The following is an 18,224-nucleotide window of genomic DNA, read 5'->3' as shown; positions in this document are numbered from 1 at the left end:
TGAAACATTACTAGTACAATTATTCCCTATTACTGTGAAAGAAAAATGTTCCATGATGAAAGAAAGTAATTGTACATTTCTTAGTAACAGTGTGGTGCTCATCTAACATTCCCCTAATGAGACAAAACCAGGAAGACCAAGAAGTCCTGTAATGACAAACCCAAACTAAATGCGCACTTAGGGTAAGTTGCATATTAGAGATGTTATTGCACTACTCCAGCAGGTTTGCAACTCCACACACCTCCCTCTCCTTTTGTAGCGAGCATCACGGTTAAGTATAAGTAGACTTTTTATTTTCTGTATGGTATCCTTCTCCACATGTGCTGTGGATCCCGTTTCTGAATGTTTCTTCAGAGTGTCACTGCACTCACAGATCGCCGATGGCTTCCGTGGTTAAAATTGTTAGCATTATCTTTAGTCAGTTTGCCGCTGTCCTGTCCAGTTGTTACACTGCTGGGTACAAGGGGGTAATGGCCAGAGAAAGTTCCTGCTGAAGAGTTTGTAGCAGTAGATTCCTCCTCTGCCCACCTATTAAAGAAATAGTAGCTTTCTTCAGGTGTTCGTTTCCTGAGAGGATTCACTTCAGAGGCAGAAAGTCCCTGACTTTCTGTGTCGCCATGAGACACAGATGCTGCCGTTGGATGTAAAAATGGTGAGACACATAAGTGGCTGATGTTTTGCTCAAGGTCATCATTAGATGCAGGTGATGCTACAGTAGTTTGATTTCTTGATCTCAATTTCTGGATTTCAAGATCCTGTTGCCCTTTAGGAAGCTTATCTAGCTGTTGTGCTTTCAGGGTCAGAGGTGCTCCAAGGGTTCCTTGTAGAGCAAAAATAAAAAACCTGATGAAAGAGGAAGAGAATGGATTGTCTTACCAGTGGGATCCTTCCATAATCTGCATCACATAACACAAACACGGTTGCTAATTTTTTGTTGCTCTACAGGCATCTGGTAGACACCTTACAGCTGGTAGATGAAAGTTGACTCCTGAATCTTAATGCAACATGTAACTCTACACTTATCTTGACCCGTATAGAATCAACTGCATGTATATAAATGCTAAATAAATGATAATAGCAGCATTTGATTGCTGAACAATTCAAGAAAGGTACACAGAAGCTCGCCAAGAGATGCAGTATTTGAGGAGTTTGAGATTATATTTATACTGCTAAAATAGGCTGAAGAAGGGATCTTAATTTGGTAGATAAATTAAAACCAGAAATTTAAAAACCTCAGCTTGTTGGATTTGCTTAGGAAGCAGTAAAAAAAAAGGTGTCCTACCTGCCCTTTGCAGGACAGAGAACTTAAATAACTATATATTACGTGCAATGAGAGAGCACACATCCTCTCTCCATGTCATGTCAGTTCTGTCTGAAAACCAAAGTCTCTTTCAAAGCATCTTTCTAATAGGATTTGACTTTTATGTACGTGGCCTCAAGACACATTTTAAAACAAACATGGGGACTCTCTGAAATGGCATTAATAAAGCTGCCGTCTTCACATCCCACTGCTAAATGTATGCGTAAGTAAGTATAACAAGATTAAAAAGCTCAACAAGCTAGACTAAGTACAGAAAGGGCTTTTAAGGCGATGGATTTCTCAGGCCTATCTGCTCAAGTAGGAGTGGGTAAACACATATTTGGTGTGCCTGTGCTCCGGCTGATCCATCCCACAGCACCTCAGGTCTGGGCGCTGTGCAGCTGCTAGCTGCGGTTGGGCAGCTAAGAGCACAGCCACAGAGAGCCCAGGTCCGTCTGCGCAGAGCTGGTGTGGGTGTTGTCCTCTGCCTTTGCCCTCAAGTTGCCCCCTGTATCTTCTGTGCAAGTGGCAGGAGGACCAGACAGGAAGCCAGAGGAAGGGAAGAACTGTGTCTTCCATCCCACGAATTGCTGGCACTTGCTCCTGCCCTTCCCACAGCCCTGCAGGGTGCGAGACTCAGTTACCTGGTGGGCATCTGCAGGGCTTCCTGGCAGACCGGAGCCTGCCTTCTCCAGCTGGAGAGATATATCTGGCTCGTGTGTTGAAATCCTCCAAGAGACACAGCGCCTTCCCTTGCCAATGAACGAACGTGAAATTCACATGCCTTTTTTCTTCTCGGACTCAAGGGTTTTAGTACCCAATGCTGTGCAGTTCGTGCCCCAAAACAAAGTTCAGAGGCAGTGTTGAGGTGCAGAGGCACTGCCAGACAGTGCTGCAGGAGAAGACTGCACGCAGGCAGGGCACGGGCAAGCCCCCCAGAGTGCCTGCAGTGTCTCAGAAATGTCAGCTAGCACAGAAGGCAGTAGCAAAAGCAAGAACCGAGGAGAGCAAGGATTTTAACAAAACCTCTTAGAAAGAAATCAGAATCTTAAGGCTCCAGCTGGTTTCTGAAGGAGGTAAGGAGCAGGCAGTGTGGCGAGGTGAACCAACTGAAACTTAAAATTAAGTGCATTTTAAGAAAGGGTGGTTTCACCACTGCTGTGATATGCTGACACAGCTAAGTTGTAGCAGAAATGGGGGCTGGATGTTCTGTGAGCTGGGGACTTTGCAGAAAATTATCTGGGGTACCTATGTGAAGGACCAGCAGTTCTCCAACTTTGAAGATCTCAAGATACAAATCTTTAAGCTCAGTATCCTGCTGAGGCAGCAATGATCTCAACCTTGCTGAATTCCCAAGATGGAGATAGGAATTCTCTGACCATGTCTTTGATGTAGCTCTCAGTAGAAAGCTTAGGGTCAAAAATCCACACTGTGAATGAGGGCTGATAGGAACACAAAAATCAGACAGGCGCAAAACAGCCTGGAAGAGGATGCGCTGTCTAGAAGACGTAAGACCTTACTGAACTGTGTTGTTTATCCTGACCTCAAGTTATATAATGTAACACGAACTCACAAGAGCATCTCAACTGAAATGGGGAAATAATAATAATAATTTGAAGAAAAAATACTATCTAGTCTTAAAGGTCCCTTTTTAGACAAAGTTAGGGCTCAGATTCTAATGCCTTAAAGCACTTACAAAATCAGATACAAATTATTTTCCTGATTCTTGCAATACCAGTGTGCTGCACTACTTTATGAAAATCAGGATGAGGAGACTAGCTAGATTTTTTTTCATTGTCCGTGCAGAAATAAAAATTTTAAGCAAGTGGTGCAACTCAGACAAAATATATCTCCTTGAAGAATGATTAAGGTATTAAGCGTCAAAAATAGTAAGGTTACCATACACATATATGGGAACAGAATAATTACATTTTTCAAACCAGATTTTTTCAGCAGCCTATAGACATAATTATCCCTCTCCAAATATTATTCAGCCTCAGTTAAAGCTATCTTTAACATACCTCATTTGTTGCACAGGATAAAACTAAGATTCTGGATGCAGAAAATTATTTGATGTAGAAACAAGTTCTTAAATTTGGCTTTGTAATGCACTGTAATGTACTACAGAAACAGAATGTGTCTTGTAACTCTCAAAGCATATAGGACTATTTCCAAGATTTACTTTCTAGTCTTGATTAGCTCAACAACATTGCATTTGTAACAGTGAACAATTAACAAACAGATTTGTACTGGTAAACTTTGAAGCACCCCAGAAAGAAAGGTGGGAAAACAAAAGCAGTAGATATATAGTGACTTATCTAGGGTTCTATAACTGAATAAATTAACGGTTCATGAGCTGTAAAGTTGAGCCCAGTCATCTGACTTCCACACTGATCACCTGTCCCTGTGCAACACGTATGCCTGACATATCTCATATCCGTACACATCATTACTGTTATTTCACTTAGATGCCTACAAATCCACAGAATGACAACTGAGAGGAAAACAGTGCATCATTCAAACCTTGGCAAGAGTGCGATGACCGGGGTAATGAGACACAGGAAGTAGAAGGTGGGGTCTGAAAGCTGCTTCTCCATGATCCAGTAGGGGTTGGCGGGAGGGTTGCAGACCATGCAGGCGGCATTGTAGAGCAGAGAGAAGATGAGGTAAAACACCACGCTGCAAATCATCGTTACCACGTGGAACAGGGTCTGTAAGCAGAATTGCATGAAATGACAGAGACGCTTGTAAGACTCCGACTCTGGGTCTAAGACAGGAGGATACAAAGAAGGATTAGAAAGAATATATCCAATAGGTCCATGCTACTGAAAAATGCGGCAGAAGAAATAGCTGGAAATTAACTTACAAAACAACAGTGGCAGAGAATACTGTTCTTTAAGATACATGTCCTCAAATAATGATGTATAAATTATGTACTGTCCTGTCCAAAGGCGTAGCAGAAGCAAACTCTGTCGCTGTGCACATGAAGGTATTATCCTGAGGCTAATAATAAATTATGGCACGTTGTGAAACCTCAGTGCATCTGTTACTTTTTGTGACCCAGAATTCAGGTAAATGACCCTGAAAGGCAATGCCGTGTCTACACAGTATACTCTGTTCAAAAAAAAAGTCATGTGAATAGGACAGGTCAAACACATACCCACGTTTTCATTTCTAGAGCCTGGTGCAAGAGAATGGTCAGGAGGGAGATGGTATTGATGGGGTTTCCAAAGGAAAACACATCTATGTCAGAGTCCTCGTATGTCTAGAAAACAGGCAGAGAGACTGTGATGAACCCTGACTATTCAAAAGTGATTTTTTCTATTTTTTCAGGAGGATTAGGAGAATGAGAATATTAATGACCCCAGTACTTACCCAATAGGGGACAAAGAAGCAAATGAGGCTCTGATAGAAGGCATCCAACATTGTAATAACGAAAGTTGACAGCTTGTATATCTGCAGGAGTTTATAGATAACAGTCATTATGATGGGACACACATCTTTAGTCTGTCCTACAGGCATAATTGCTGTCTGTTTTTCTTCCATTCAAACTATTGATTATAGCTAACTGGTCTCCCTTCATGAGTAAATGCCTCCTGAGCCATTGATTTAGACCAAAGGCTTGTCTCTGAATAGGCATTTTCTCTGTCTTAACTAAAGACAGACCTTAGGAAGATTAGCCAGTCAAGGAAGGGTCTTAAAAGCTAAATGTCATGAATGCCCCATCCCTCCCCAAAGGACCCCATTCCTCAAATTCTTTTTAAAAAAAAAAGCTCTTCCTAGAGCTACAGAAAAATCCTTTCTGTCAAGGTTCCTTCCATGGAAACATTTTTCTGCCATTTTAATTTGACTACTTGTAATACTTAAACTTATCCAGTGACCTGTGGGGCCACAGCTCCCATGGAGTGGGATGCATTATTGGAACGACAGAAGGCTGGGCTGCTGTTGTTTCAATGCAGACAAAATGCCAAAGCAACAACAATGATCTCTTCAAAATGGTAAAGGACATATATTTCGCATATATGTGAGGTCCAAGAGCTCCTAAGAAAAGGGATAGAAAGTCTTACAGAGAATCCTCAAATTCTGCATTCCCTTGCCTGGGTTCTTCAAAACATCACTAAACACGATGTGACCCACCAGTGTTCATCAGTGCTAAAAATCACAGTCCAGGCTAATAAAAGTAGGTATTAGGAGAAAAAGAAGGAAAGAGAAGAATTCTTAATTACACTGCAATTTTGTGATTTAAAACTAAGGCCACATCAAATTTTGCTTGTTAACATTTTTATAATTTACTATGAAAAACGTTAAGGCAATTTGGGAATAGGTGCTACTGCACTGCATGTATATGCCAGACCAGGTATGTATGTCTGTATATGTGTGCTCCTCGCAACCGGATCAGATTGGTTCTCTAAACCTGACAGGCGAACTGAGATAAAAACATTTCAGACATATTTTCTGAGGGTTACCAATACTGAGTGGTCAAAGCAAAAGAAGTAAATAAATGACATAGTTCATGCCTGGAACAGCCTAGACACCAGTCTGTGGCAAAATTCTTTATGTATTAACGGGTGTGTTTCTGAACCTGAGAGTAGAAAAAAAATGTCGGGTTGTTTATTGATTTAAGGGTTTGCGTTTTCTTGTCACTTTTTGCTGTAATCTTTTTAACAAGTTTTTCTTCTTCAACAGATTGAGACCGTTCAAAGAGCCAAATCTGGGCAAAGTTTAATCAAGGACCAGCTAAACTATTTTACCCTCATTTGTTACATTTCTCATCCTGTTTTATTTATTTCTCCCTGTGCCTTCACTGAGAAATTTTCTATATATATTGTGTGTACATATATACATACACACACACATATTTGCTCCATCATCTCTTCAGATCAGAAACACCAAACACAGGGCTGATTCACTAGCACATCACTTCACTTACTGTAGTGCAGCATGTTGGTACCAAACTGGATTGCTCCGTATATTCAACGGCAGAATAAACCTTCCAACTATGACAAGCACCCAGCCTCACTGCCAGGAAGCGACTTCAATCATATGTTCCTTATCAGTTCTTCCGACAGCTACAATTATACCCCCTTTTAGTGGACACCAGAAACCATAAATGGATCGTTTGGTTCTAAGTAAGCCTGAAACTCTTCCCTCCCTCCTCTGAAAACCAAAAAACCTGCGGTCCTGTGGCTTATCAAGCAGTTATTTTAGCAATCAAGACATACTTCGGAATTTTGTCCATGCTTGTACAACTCGGGCAAACCTAGAAGTGTTTCTGCAGAAACATCTCTATCCAGGACTCCAAAGAGAAGAGGAGGCATCGAGGTGAAGAAGAGATTGAAAAAAATCATCTGCCAGTAATCTATCATTGTGCTGCCTGAGAACCCACAGAAGAACTGGTACCAGAAGAGCAGGTTAACGTACGTCTGTGGAGAAGCAAATACGAACACAACATCCCGTTACAAGCTGAACTGTGGCTCCTCACATGTGCAGTAGCACATCCTTCATGCTGATGTGTTTTATTTCCTCTTTGGGTTTTGGGAGTTGTGAAGCTGCAGCTTTCCTGTGGCCTCTCCTTTACGTCCTCTTCCTTCCCTCACACTGTTCCCTACTGTTACAGCTGTTCCGGACCCTCAAGTTTACAACGCATAGATGGTCTATGTCTCTCATAGTTCCACCTTGGTTGGTTATTAGCAGAGTCTCCTGAGAATACATTATTTTGGTTAAAGGTACCATCAGTAGACAGCTCTGCACTTCATTCCATGAAGCAGTAGATCTTAAGGGACTACTGCACACCAATCCGCTGTGATACAGCTTTTAAAAAGCCATTAGGCTTCTTTAAGACAATATCAGAGAATAATTAAGTAAACTGTTCACAGCTCTAAGCACCAGATTTTAAAATCCTTTTACAAACTGGTTGTCCCTGCGGAATCAAAGGCCTCCTGCTCCCTAATGGCACTGGGGAGATAATAGAGCAGCAGCATCCCGGTCTGGAGAGCTATTTTGCATTGCAAATAAATAGCCTTTGAACTCTAAAAGCATGCCCAATCAAGAAAAAAAAAAAGTTTCCACTTTCAGTACAAATTTTAACACTGATAAGAAGTAATCCTTATTCAAAATTATAAAAAAAATTGCTTTGAATTCTAGGTAAATAGTCTTTCATGCTCGGAGTGTGTTTCATATCAAATGGACTTGTTTGCACAGTCTTGTAGGAACTGTATTACTATCAGGTTTTTCCACTTTACATTATTCTTCAATGCACAGCTCATTTGCATATACATTAAATTTTTAATAAAAATGCCAGCTATGACTGCATCATTACTTGCAAGTGGCTCCTATCAAATTAAATGCAAGAATTCAGAGGTTTCACAGACAGCCAATTCTTAGTGCAGAGTCATCTTCTGTATTCTAGCACTAATAATCTCTTCCTTACGCAAATTTTAGTTTGAGGCCTATGGGTATTATTAATAAAGTTTCTTGAACTACCATATTAAAGTTACTAATACTCAAGTCCTTTTTCCTTCTGGAATAATGGTATTTCAAAATCTATTTAGAACCCGTATTTTCCTCAATGCTTTATGCAGCACATTACTAAGAAGGAGGTAACACACTATAAACTTGCAAAGTGAAGAAACAGGAATTGTAGCTTCATAAAATGTAAGAGAGCATGACTTGCAAAAAACCCAAAACCACCCCCCACCCCCAGCCCTGGATAGGATGAACCTTTGATAGGATGAAAACTTCCAGAATTTTAATAATCTTACCACATTTTTGTAGAAAAAATAAATCACCATCTTTGCCAGGCGAGCATAACACCAATGTCCATGGACAAGAAGAAGTTTTTTGAGATGCTTAAATCGGGATATTGCAAAGTCACTAGCCATCACAGCCTTGGGTAAAAAGAACAGAAGTTAATTTACAATATATCTTTTTCCTATCCAATCGGACGAAATTTGAACATGGACGTTGAAATGATTTCCTACTGTTGAATATTGCAGAAAAAAACCCCAAACCAACCCTTGAGTAAAGAGTTGGAACTTTCTACCTCTGCAGAACTCTCCAACTTAGAAGAATGAGGAAGGGGATGTGTGGGAAAGAATTTGGAGCAGAAAACACTGAAAGAGAATCAACAAAACCTGGCAATGCTATAGCAGAAATGATTCAGAAACCAGATGCTAACCTAACATCGGACAGGCATCTGCTAATTTTCCAGTCTTATGAGCAAACACATGTTTGTCCATGCATGCTAATTGTTGGCTCAAAACACTCTTTTTTGGCTGGACTCATAATTATGAACTGCATATTAATTTATGACAGTAATGATGCCAACTTGCATCTTTAATATGACACTCAAGAGTACAGGGCTGCTATGAAACTTCTTAAGCAGCAAGAGACCACGTGACAAAAGAGGAAAGGAAATAAATTGAAGGGATACCTGCATGCCTTCTTGGCCAGATATTCCAATTCCAACATCAGCTGCTTGAATCATACTTACATCATTTGCACCATCACCTAGAATGGGAAGACAGGAGGGAACAATAACGGTGTAAGAAAAGGTGCTTAATACAAAATGCCTATATCGGAACAAGAAAAAAAGCCCAGCTATGCTGGTAAGTAAAGGCTATTCTGTACTACCATGTATCTTAATTAGGGTAACTGATACTCAGCATCAAGCAGTCATGACCTCTAGGCTCTGATCTTGGTTGGAACATCCTCCTTCCCAGGAGACCTGGATCCATCAGGGCTAAGCCTGACGTCGGGACTGGCTGGGTGGTGGCATGGGCACCCTGACACCAACCAGAGCCGCGTTGTTTTGTCTGTTTCTGCTCGGTGAATGCCATATGCTCAACAACACGTTTTGCAGCACCCTACTTCACTGTATTCTCCACATTATATGATAAATTTGATTGCAGTTGACAATGTAACAAGCCAATTTCAGGAGTTATTCTGCTCGTTGCAGCAATATGTTAAATACATAACCAAATTTCTATGGAAAGAACAGCCATAGTTGTTGCCTGCAATGTGGAGATTGTGAATTAGGTTAGCTGGTAGAGCAAAATAAATTAAGTGGAAGGCTGAAAGCTTGTATTTTGAACTCTAAGGCAAAGAAAGACATTTTAAAAAACATCAGACTCTTCCTTTTTTGTTTGGTCCACGGAGGTGTATTTTTTAGTTTTAAGTCATAAAAATCAATTCTGCAGGGATTTGAGTGGGATCACTTACCAAAAGTGGAGCAGGAAACTCAAAGCATTTCACATTATTTAGAGGTAAAAAGCAAATGAGTCAGTGCTTAATACCACTCTGGGGATAAATCTGTTTTCACCAGCTGAGAAAATCTGACAGGAAAAGGGCTTTATGAAAAGACAAAACAGTAACTACTATCGACCGCTTTCCACGCCCAAAGTAAGAGCATTCTGGAGGGAATGTGTACATATGTTTGTACTAGCCTGCATGAAAGGGACTGCTGGGGGATTCTGAATTTGGAGTGCCTTCATCTTGTTTAAATGGGGGCCAGATTTGCTCAGTGAAAGTTGAAGAAGGACTTTCATATGGGTTTTGATCAGGAAAGACTATTCGATGCTATTTTCCCACCGTATCTGAGGCACGCAAAATAGGTCATACATTATATTCCATAGATTTCCGTAACTCATAAAGCAAGAACCTGCTCCCCTCCTTCTGCTGCGAGATTCAAAACGGAGGTACCTATCGACAGGGTCATCACTTTAAGCTGCCTCCGGACAAGCTTGACCACCATACTCTTCTGAAGAGGGGTGGAACGGCAGCAGAGCACCGAGCGACAGTGCTTTGCCAGCGCCAGGAACTTCTCCTCCAGACCCCCCTGGAAGATAACGTTCAGCGTCCGTCCATCAATCACCAGCCCAAACTCAGGACTGGGGGCCTCAGAGGCTGAGAAGGATGTTGGGATAACGCCAAAAAATTTCCTCCGTGGATTTTCAACCTCATAATTCTTCTTCACCTCTTCCAAGGTTAAATTCAAGAGAGATTCACAAGTTTCCTGTGAGAAAACAGAAGTGGTTCTAGAAATAGTTATCTCCATCTCCCTTCACAGCACAGCACCTTACAAAATGTATGTTTGCGTAATCATGCCAGTGTGTTTAAGACTATCAGAGAAACATTAGGGAAAACTAAGAAACACACCGATTCATCAGACTGGAGATTATTTCAATGACATCATCAAATCCTTCAGGGAAAACACGGTGCATCTTCTCAACTAGATAACTGTAGTAAGAAATTATTTTAAAGAAAAGAAAATAATCTTCACATCAGGGAGACATACTTGGATTTGCATTGCTGAGAGTACAGAAATTTTAAAAAATCCCTTTTTTCCTGAAGGAGATTTAAAAAATCTAGTTCTGATGTGAGATACTGCAGCATTTGCTTCCCTCAGAAATAAACTGCAGTAGAGAAAGAAGAGGTTCAGGTTTTCAAAATTACCCAGTAACTTCGACAGTTTGGCCTTTTCCAGGTCACAAATCAGGTGTATGTCAGAGTTACGGAGAGCAATAAAGCTTCGTATTGCCCAGCACTGTGCCTCAAACATCAGCCAAGTCTTTCCCTCTTAGAAAATTCGCCTCATTTTGCATCCGAAAGGAGACTTCAGTGCAAACAACTGGAACTGCCTTAGTATCAAATACAGATTTAAGGACGCTTTACCTCTCCTATACAGATCTCCTAAATTGGCACACCACTATCAGAGAAAACCCAGAATAATCTAAAATTTATATTCCTGCCTGTTAGTACTAAACGTCCTCCTTCTGTGGCATGGCACTGAATACCTGCGGAGCTAATCACTCCCTTTTCTACCTTTTCTGTCAGCTTTATTGAGTGATGATTCAGTTCTAAACGTTATTTTCACTTTATGTTGCATAAGGTACGTGTGTAGGATGTTTGCAAGATTTAAATTACATTTAAGTAGGAGGTTCTGGAATCAAATGTACCTCCGACATCTAATAAAAAGCTGCATCTAGCCTGCACACTGAAAACCTCTAAAAAATGTCGAAGCCTCATCTTTCTGTGAACAACACAAAAATCGTACTGGAAATTCATGGTTTGCCCTGGCTTGCCTTCTTAAATGAATCCCCCAAACTACCTACTTGTGTTGCTTCTTCCTGGAAGATGTTTAATTTTCAGTGTTTGAATGAACCACTGAGCTCAGGGGGTAGAGAGAGCCCCTTCCCACCGCAGCCAATTCAAGGGTTAACTCTGGCACAATTCAGGGGTTGAACGTTTTGTACGCGATACTTGTTTCCCCTTGCTGCTGCCATTGGGAGACTCCTTCAGAATCACTGTCCTCAGCTTCATTTCGAAAGGGAGGGAACTAAGTTTTATTGTGGAGCAACTCCAGCGCCCACCGAGCCACACGTATTCGCACGAGCACCCATATGTGCGCAGCTTGCACCTGAGCCTGTATTGGGGGCCATATAGGGTGCTATAGGTAAGTGCATGTGCCCGTGTCTGCTGGAGCCAGGGTGGTCCTGCCTGCAGCATCACTTCCGTGACAGAAACCATCTTCTAATTCCAAGCCTAAATATATTCATTCTGCCTTGTGTTAAAGCGGATATGTGTATCAAATGAAGTTACACATTGAAGCAAGGAGCGTGTTCTGTGCCACATTCCATATCGTCTCCGCGTGTTTCCCTATTTCTGTGACATTAAAAGAGAGAGACATTTGCGTAGGATTTTATTCTTGTTTGGAGAACTACTAACTGCAGATAAAAGCAGTTAGAAAGTAGGCCGTCTAACTGCTCTATACGACTGCCTATCACAAGAAGAACAGCCAGTATTTTAGCCATATTTAATTAATGCTCACGACAGCTTTATAGCGAAAGGCAAGCTGGTATCGGTAACTCCCCTTCTGCAGGGAGAAAAACGGAGGCAACCAGGACCGGTGACCGGCCCAGCCGCAGCAAGAAGCCCTGCCTTCCCTCCTCAAGCCCGTCCCCCCACGGCACGGCTCCCCTCACCGTAACCCCGTCACTGCCGAGCACGGGCCGCGAGCCTGCGCTGCGGGCGCAGCACAGAGCAGCACGGCGGGGAACGGCACCGCGGGCACCCGAGGCCGTACGGGAAGGCGCCACTGGCAAGAACATAAAAAAAGGGGATCGGATCACAACTGGCACTTTGGACCCCGCTTTTGGGCTTCAGAAATGATCAGGGCTGACCTCTCCTTAGAAAACGGGTCTGGTTTAACCATTAATGCCTGAACCCACTCCCCCCTAAGTCCCCCCCCAAAGCCGCCTGTGCCGCCAGGACGCCCGGGGGATGAGGTGCGAGGCTGTGCGCAGCCGTGGCCACTCTGCTTCTGAAAGCAGGGCGTGATTTTCCCGGTGCTTCACGACCTGGTTGCTTCACAATCTGCAAAAGCCAAGGTTGCTCTTCTAAAGCCTTTTACTTTCACCATCCTTAATGGCATTTACCGTCTTCGAAAGCTAGGACTCGATTTTCCCTTTCCTCTTCAGACAGTTTCAGGAATAGCCATAGATTGCACCACACATTTTTCACTGTATTTTAGTGAGTCACAGGAGCTGACAGACGTGCCCTTGAAGTGATTATCCTCATTTTGGAGTATGTTTGCCTTGCCTACCGCCTGACCTTCTTATTACCCCTAGAAATTCAGGGAATATCTGTGCACATCAACAACTACGTGCACCACCATGGAATATCAAGAAAGCGACTGTGTTTTTAACCAACCCACAAGACCTACCTTTAGGTTTCCAAGAAGGCGAAATGCTGCTTACACAAAAAGATATGTAATTAAATTGTTCACTAATAAATTTCTGATTAAGCCTAATCCTATTAGGGAACATGCGACTAGAAAGTACTGAATTAAATCCAATCTACACCTGCATACTTTTTCCAGACTGATTCATACAGTACTTTCCAAATGCCTTCCTACAGATATCATCTAGGGTTAAAATATCATTGTGACTGAAATTTCCATTGCAAGGTGAAAAGCCAGATACCAATATTATTAAGGAATCAGGCACTTAAACTGCATATTACCTTCTTTCCAAAGCTCATTATTCAGGTAATTTTTTTAAAGAATATTTTCATTTGGAAAAATAATTGTGTTTTAATTGAATAAAACTCTACATGACTGTCTTGTGTTTCAATTCGTCCTGTTACATGTGGTCTAAAGAGTTTCTGGCCTAATGCTGCTATGTGGGGTTTTGGTTGGCTGTTTTGTGTTGAATGAAGCCTAAAGCGAAACAGTGCCAAGCTGCAAAGCACAAAGAAATGGAAAGATAGCAAATTCTGTGTGTCTGTACTCACCTTATTTTCGGTGTTAATGGTGAAGACGGTGTCTCTTTGGTTCAGCAGCTTACAGGAATATGCAATGTTAACTGCTGTTTCCTGTTTGTCTCCTGTCAACACCCAGATTTGTATCCCAGCTTCTCGAAGAGCCGCAATAGTGTCAGGCACTCCGTCTTGCAGCCGATCTTCAATCCCTGTTGCTCCTGGGCAAACAGGCAAAGAAGAAATGAACTAGTTGTCTTTCATCTGGAAATCATGTTGCTATTTTCTTTTTTAAGAAAAGGTCTTTGACTTCCAGTTGTGATCCTGAGCTTATCAAGAGCTGAGCCAAGGTGTTGTCCGGGAAGTAAACACAAAGACACACGAGCTGCATTTGGATTAATATCTGAACATGTCAGCAATCAAGTTCTGGCTCTTCATTTTACTCATTGCTAGAACAATGCATTTTATTTCTTTTTAATACTCCAAAATGACAATGTACTGGCAGAGGAATTACACCATACGCATTTTTAAAATACTGCATTAAGTCCCACCAAGGCAACCAGAAAAGATCAATTTTGACTATTTAAATGAATGCTATCCCAATTGTCAAGTCAGATGCTTTGCCTGTCAAAGGGAAAAGAAATGGTACAGTAAGCATTTTTTTAAAAAGGCACAAACTTAGAAGCTGATGCCAACACTTATCCTGATGGTAAACCATCATCTGAATGTTACAATACTTCTTTTCTTGTCTCTTCCACTAGAGGTCAGTTTGAAGATGCTCTAACTGTGATATATTAAAGATAGATATTGATTTAAGCTAAAAGAACACTTTTTGTGAAATAAAGTATGAAAGCACACGGAGCCTTAGAGTTGGCAAAGGTAACAGATACTGACAAAATCTACATTACCTTTTTTGTGGTTCTGCTTATGGCATTTACTGCTATTACTAATTTTTTAAATCACTGTAGAGATTATGAGAAGTCATAATGCTAATAGCTTGAAATCACAGAAGTTCAGGATAATGAAGTATGGGCACAGATCGTATGCACAGAAAGATGAGACTGAGACAACTCTGATGGATGATGTACAAGTGCCAATGAATGTAAGTTTTAACATGAAACATCCTTTTAGAAAGTGCAGAAAGCAAACATGACAATACAACAACAGCAGGAATTCACTAGCAAAAATGCCTATGTGCTTAAATTACTGTACTTTACAATGCAGTTTAATTACCAAAATTCCCTTGGAATTTGTGCTCAAAAGTGAAGTTAATGTACAGTATTTTATAGGTTTATCTAAGGATACAGACACATGATTGAATTTTGGGGATTTCATTATCTACTGTGTCAGCTGAGCCACAGCAACAGCTGATGTACCTGTTCTTTGCTCCTGGCACATGATAGTTTCAGTACACTTTTTCGAAGTTACTACTGCTCAGAATGCATGAGAACTTGTTTAGACCATATCAATGGACTGTATATCCTAGCCCTGAGATTTCCAAACCTCAGAGGAAGACTTTTTGATATAAATTAGTATAAGCTGTTGTCTGTCTGATTGCCAAGAATGTCACAGGAGAGCAAGTGATACTTCATGCAATAACGATTCTTTATTTTTAGCTACCCAGCAAGGTGAGTTTGGTCTCCAGATGCTGCGCTGTCTCCATTAACAGCTCATCTCTGTTGTCAATTGCAGCTTCTGCCTCCCGACGAAAATTGGCCCATTTTTGAAAGTCATCTTCATTCAAGACCTGCATAACACAATTTAAACAGAGGTAATTTTAAATTTAAATAAGAGAAGAATGGCGCATTCTGGATCACAGAGACTTAACTCCCATCCAGTAGTGTGTCATCTTTAAAATAACACGAACTTTTCCAAGAGAAGACAGCAAGAACAGTAGTAATGAGAAAAATAGACCTGCCTTCCTCTTTGTATAAATGGCCTACAGCTGAGACTTTAAAACATGACCTAGAGAAACTGTTGATCACACAGCCCTTAGTTGGGACTCTGAACTGGAAAACACAGTTTCTGACAGTTGCTCTACATTTCTCCAGAGCTTGAATATGACCTATTTGTTGCACATAGACAACTTCTGTATTAAAGTATCAGGCTAAGATGTACTAACCCATGCTGAGGGCAAGATTTTTGAAAGCTGAATGCCAAGCAAAACAGAAGATGGTTAGCTCCTCTGCAGAGTTTTTATTTCTTGCTTGGAATCACTGTAGAGAAGGTCAGCTAGAGTTACCATAAAAGACACAGAAATTAATGCTTTAAGGCTGACCAAAAATCCATCATCTGCTCACCCTGAGGAAAAAGAGGGAAAAAAAACCTGCAGAGTAATCAAATAGAGGGACAAAAAGATGGGCTGTATCTGGTTTGTTCCCTGAAGCAGAAAGAATTATAACCATTACTTTTTTCTAATAAATCTATTGACATGTACAGAGCAAAGCTGCAAACAATATTAGGCTAATGGCCTCCTACCTTCTTAGCTATGCACAGAGTTCGTAGGCCATCACGGGCATAGTAGTCCAGATGCTTCTGTGTTTTTTGTTTTATCCTTTTCATCCTCTTCTCTGCACTAATGTCAGCTATGAAATACAAGGAGAAGACTCTGCATTTGAAGCACAGATCATTTCAGACCTAATGGCCTAAGATTAAAAAAGAGTGGGCATTACAGAAAACTGGATTCCAGTATAATAGCAATACCTTCAAAAGCTCAAAAATGATGGCTGTGCGTAAGCCGAAAGCTTGCTAAAGATCCTTGTTTCCTTTAAGATAACATTACTCGGCATTTTTGTTTGTTTGTTAACGTTATAGCACTTTTGCTAACGAGCTGAAATACAATGGTCAGGCCCTTATGACAGTATTATTGCAGAGTACACAATCCACATGGGTTAGCGCTATCAGTAATTTTTAATTGGCCCATTCCATATTCTAAGCACTACTCAGGTTAAATAAATACCTCGGTTCTGATCCGCAAGGATAACACTAGACAAAGCTTATTCTTTTTTTATATTTCTAATGCCTAGGTATAATATTTCATGCAGAGTAGAGTACTGCAAACTCCTTGTGCTTCTCTATAGGAGACACAACAGAAGTAGCTCATTGGCTAATTACCTTTGGCGGAGTCTTCCAGCAAGTCCATTATAACAGAGTCAGCTCCTTTTGTGTAGACAACAATCTCCTTGGTTAGAGGGTGCCTCACCACTACAGACATCCTTTTCCTTACTGAGTCAAATCCCAAAGTGTAGAGAATATCAAAAGTCAGGAGTGTGCCTTGTGGCAACTGTACGGTCACCTGTTCAGCAGTTCGGGACACTAAAGTGAAACTGTATGCCTGGGCAGCATAGACCAGTGCTGCCTCATCTGGGCTCTCAGCCTCATAACAAAAGTCTGTTGGCAGAGAACTGTTAGTCACGGATTTAAAAACCTCATCCAAGGAAGCACCACCAATACCTGTGCTGCCCTTGCCCTGGAGCTCATCACCTCTACCACTGGCACAGCAGTTGTTGTCACTGTCGCTGCAATCCAACGCAGCAAAATGCTCCTCGGTGTTACTGGCATTGAAGCTCGCGCCTAGGTCTGTACTAGACTGAGATGATGAAAAAGACTGACTAAGGCTTGCTAGTTTTAGCCGCTGAAATATCTGATGAATCTTCTCCAGGGTGATTCCTGAAGGTTTTATTGGTGGTGGGACTGTGACCTAGGAATATGAGAAAACCTATGGTTAAAAATAAATGTGAACTACAAGATACTTTTCAAAACCTCAATATATTTTCCTGTATCTAAATTACGATAATTAGAAAAGCAACTTTTTTTTTTTTTTCCTATTTAAGTGTGGTGGATGAATTCAGTAGAGTCATAGGTGAGTTGGCATCCAAATTTGATGGTGATTTGTATCTCTACCTTTGAAGCAGAGATGGAATCAAGCCCCTCTTAGTTCTGTCAATGGCCTGGGAGATGAGAGAAAACCCAGTGTATTCAACATACTTCTTACAGTATATATGATATAAAATCTAAAGGAAAAATTGCAGCTACTGTGGTAGCCATAGCTATTCATCAAACATAAAAAGCCGTGTTAGGAAGGGATATACACAAGCAGGGAAACAGTAGATATTACACAAAAGGCAAAAGAACTAGAGGATAACTCCCAAAAAACTATTTTTCATTGTTTCAGGTTTCACTGAACACTGCTCTATGCTATTAAAAGGAAGCATAATCAATTTTCCTCATATACTTAAAGTTAGATTACCCTTTGTCTTGGCTCAGTAGCAGTAGAGACCAGGACTGTATTGCAGATGGCAAGGGCAAGAAAAAAGTCAGTAAGGGATGTGGAAGTCTTCATATGTGTAAAAGGAGAAAGATTTTCAGTCTGGAGTGCAGCATCTCTCACTCGCCTCAGCAGCCTACTATCGGGAGTCACATCCTTTTCCTGGAAGAGAAATTACTTGATGAGGATTATTCCCATTTAACCCTGTCCTCCAGGAAGAACTATAAACTCGGTAGCTTCTTCTTGCCTCTTACTGAATTTGCACCTAGAATTATGTAAGGTAAATGCCTTTTGTACTTAACATCTAGGGAAAAAATTTCATGTTAGCCAAGTCTGGTTTGGATTTAATTCTGGGACATATTTAACAAGAGCTTCCAAATTTAAAAGACACCTTCCTGTGAG

At 41.1% G+C, this 18,224-nt stretch overlaps 1 protein-coding gene across 1 annotated transcript in view; it reads right to left on the bottom strand.

The window, feature by feature from the left end:
• Positions 1 to 350: 350 nt before the first annotated feature.
• Positions 351 to 18,224, bottom strand: part of ATP10B (ATPase phospholipid transporting 10B (putative)) — a gene marked incomplete at both ends in the record, with an annotated part of 55,499 nt that continues 37,625 nt past the window's right edge. The window contains 12 exons of the mRNA XM_082006421.1: positions 351 to 843; positions 3,824 to 4,011; positions 4,461 to 4,565; positions 4,676 to 4,756; positions 6,523 to 6,723; positions 8,062 to 8,187; positions 8,733 to 8,809; positions 10,001 to 10,313; positions 13,592 to 13,776; positions 15,176 to 15,302; positions 16,034 to 16,140; positions 16,670 to 17,255. Of these exons, the coding sequence (XP_081862547.1) occupies positions 351 to 843; positions 3,824 to 4,011; positions 4,461 to 4,565; positions 4,676 to 4,756; positions 6,523 to 6,723; positions 8,062 to 8,187; positions 8,733 to 8,809; positions 10,001 to 10,313; positions 13,592 to 13,776; positions 15,176 to 15,302; positions 16,034 to 16,140; positions 16,670 to 17,255 (2,589 nt within the window). The remainder of the gene's footprint in view (positions 844 to 3,823; positions 4,012 to 4,460; positions 4,566 to 4,675; positions 4,757 to 6,522; positions 6,724 to 8,061; positions 8,188 to 8,732; positions 8,810 to 10,000; positions 10,314 to 13,591; positions 13,777 to 15,175; positions 15,303 to 16,033; positions 16,141 to 16,669; positions 17,256 to 18,224) is intronic.

The sequence above is a fragment of the Phaethon aethereus genome (genome assembly GCF_964289735.1).
Source record: "Phaethon aethereus genome assembly, chromosome: 14".
Taxonomy (NCBI): domain Eukaryota; kingdom Metazoa; phylum Chordata; class Aves; order Phaethontiformes; family Phaethontidae; genus Phaethon; species Phaethon aethereus.
The sequence above is the reverse complement of the archived record's forward strand: the minus strand, read 5'-3'. Positions and strand labels throughout refer to the sequence as shown.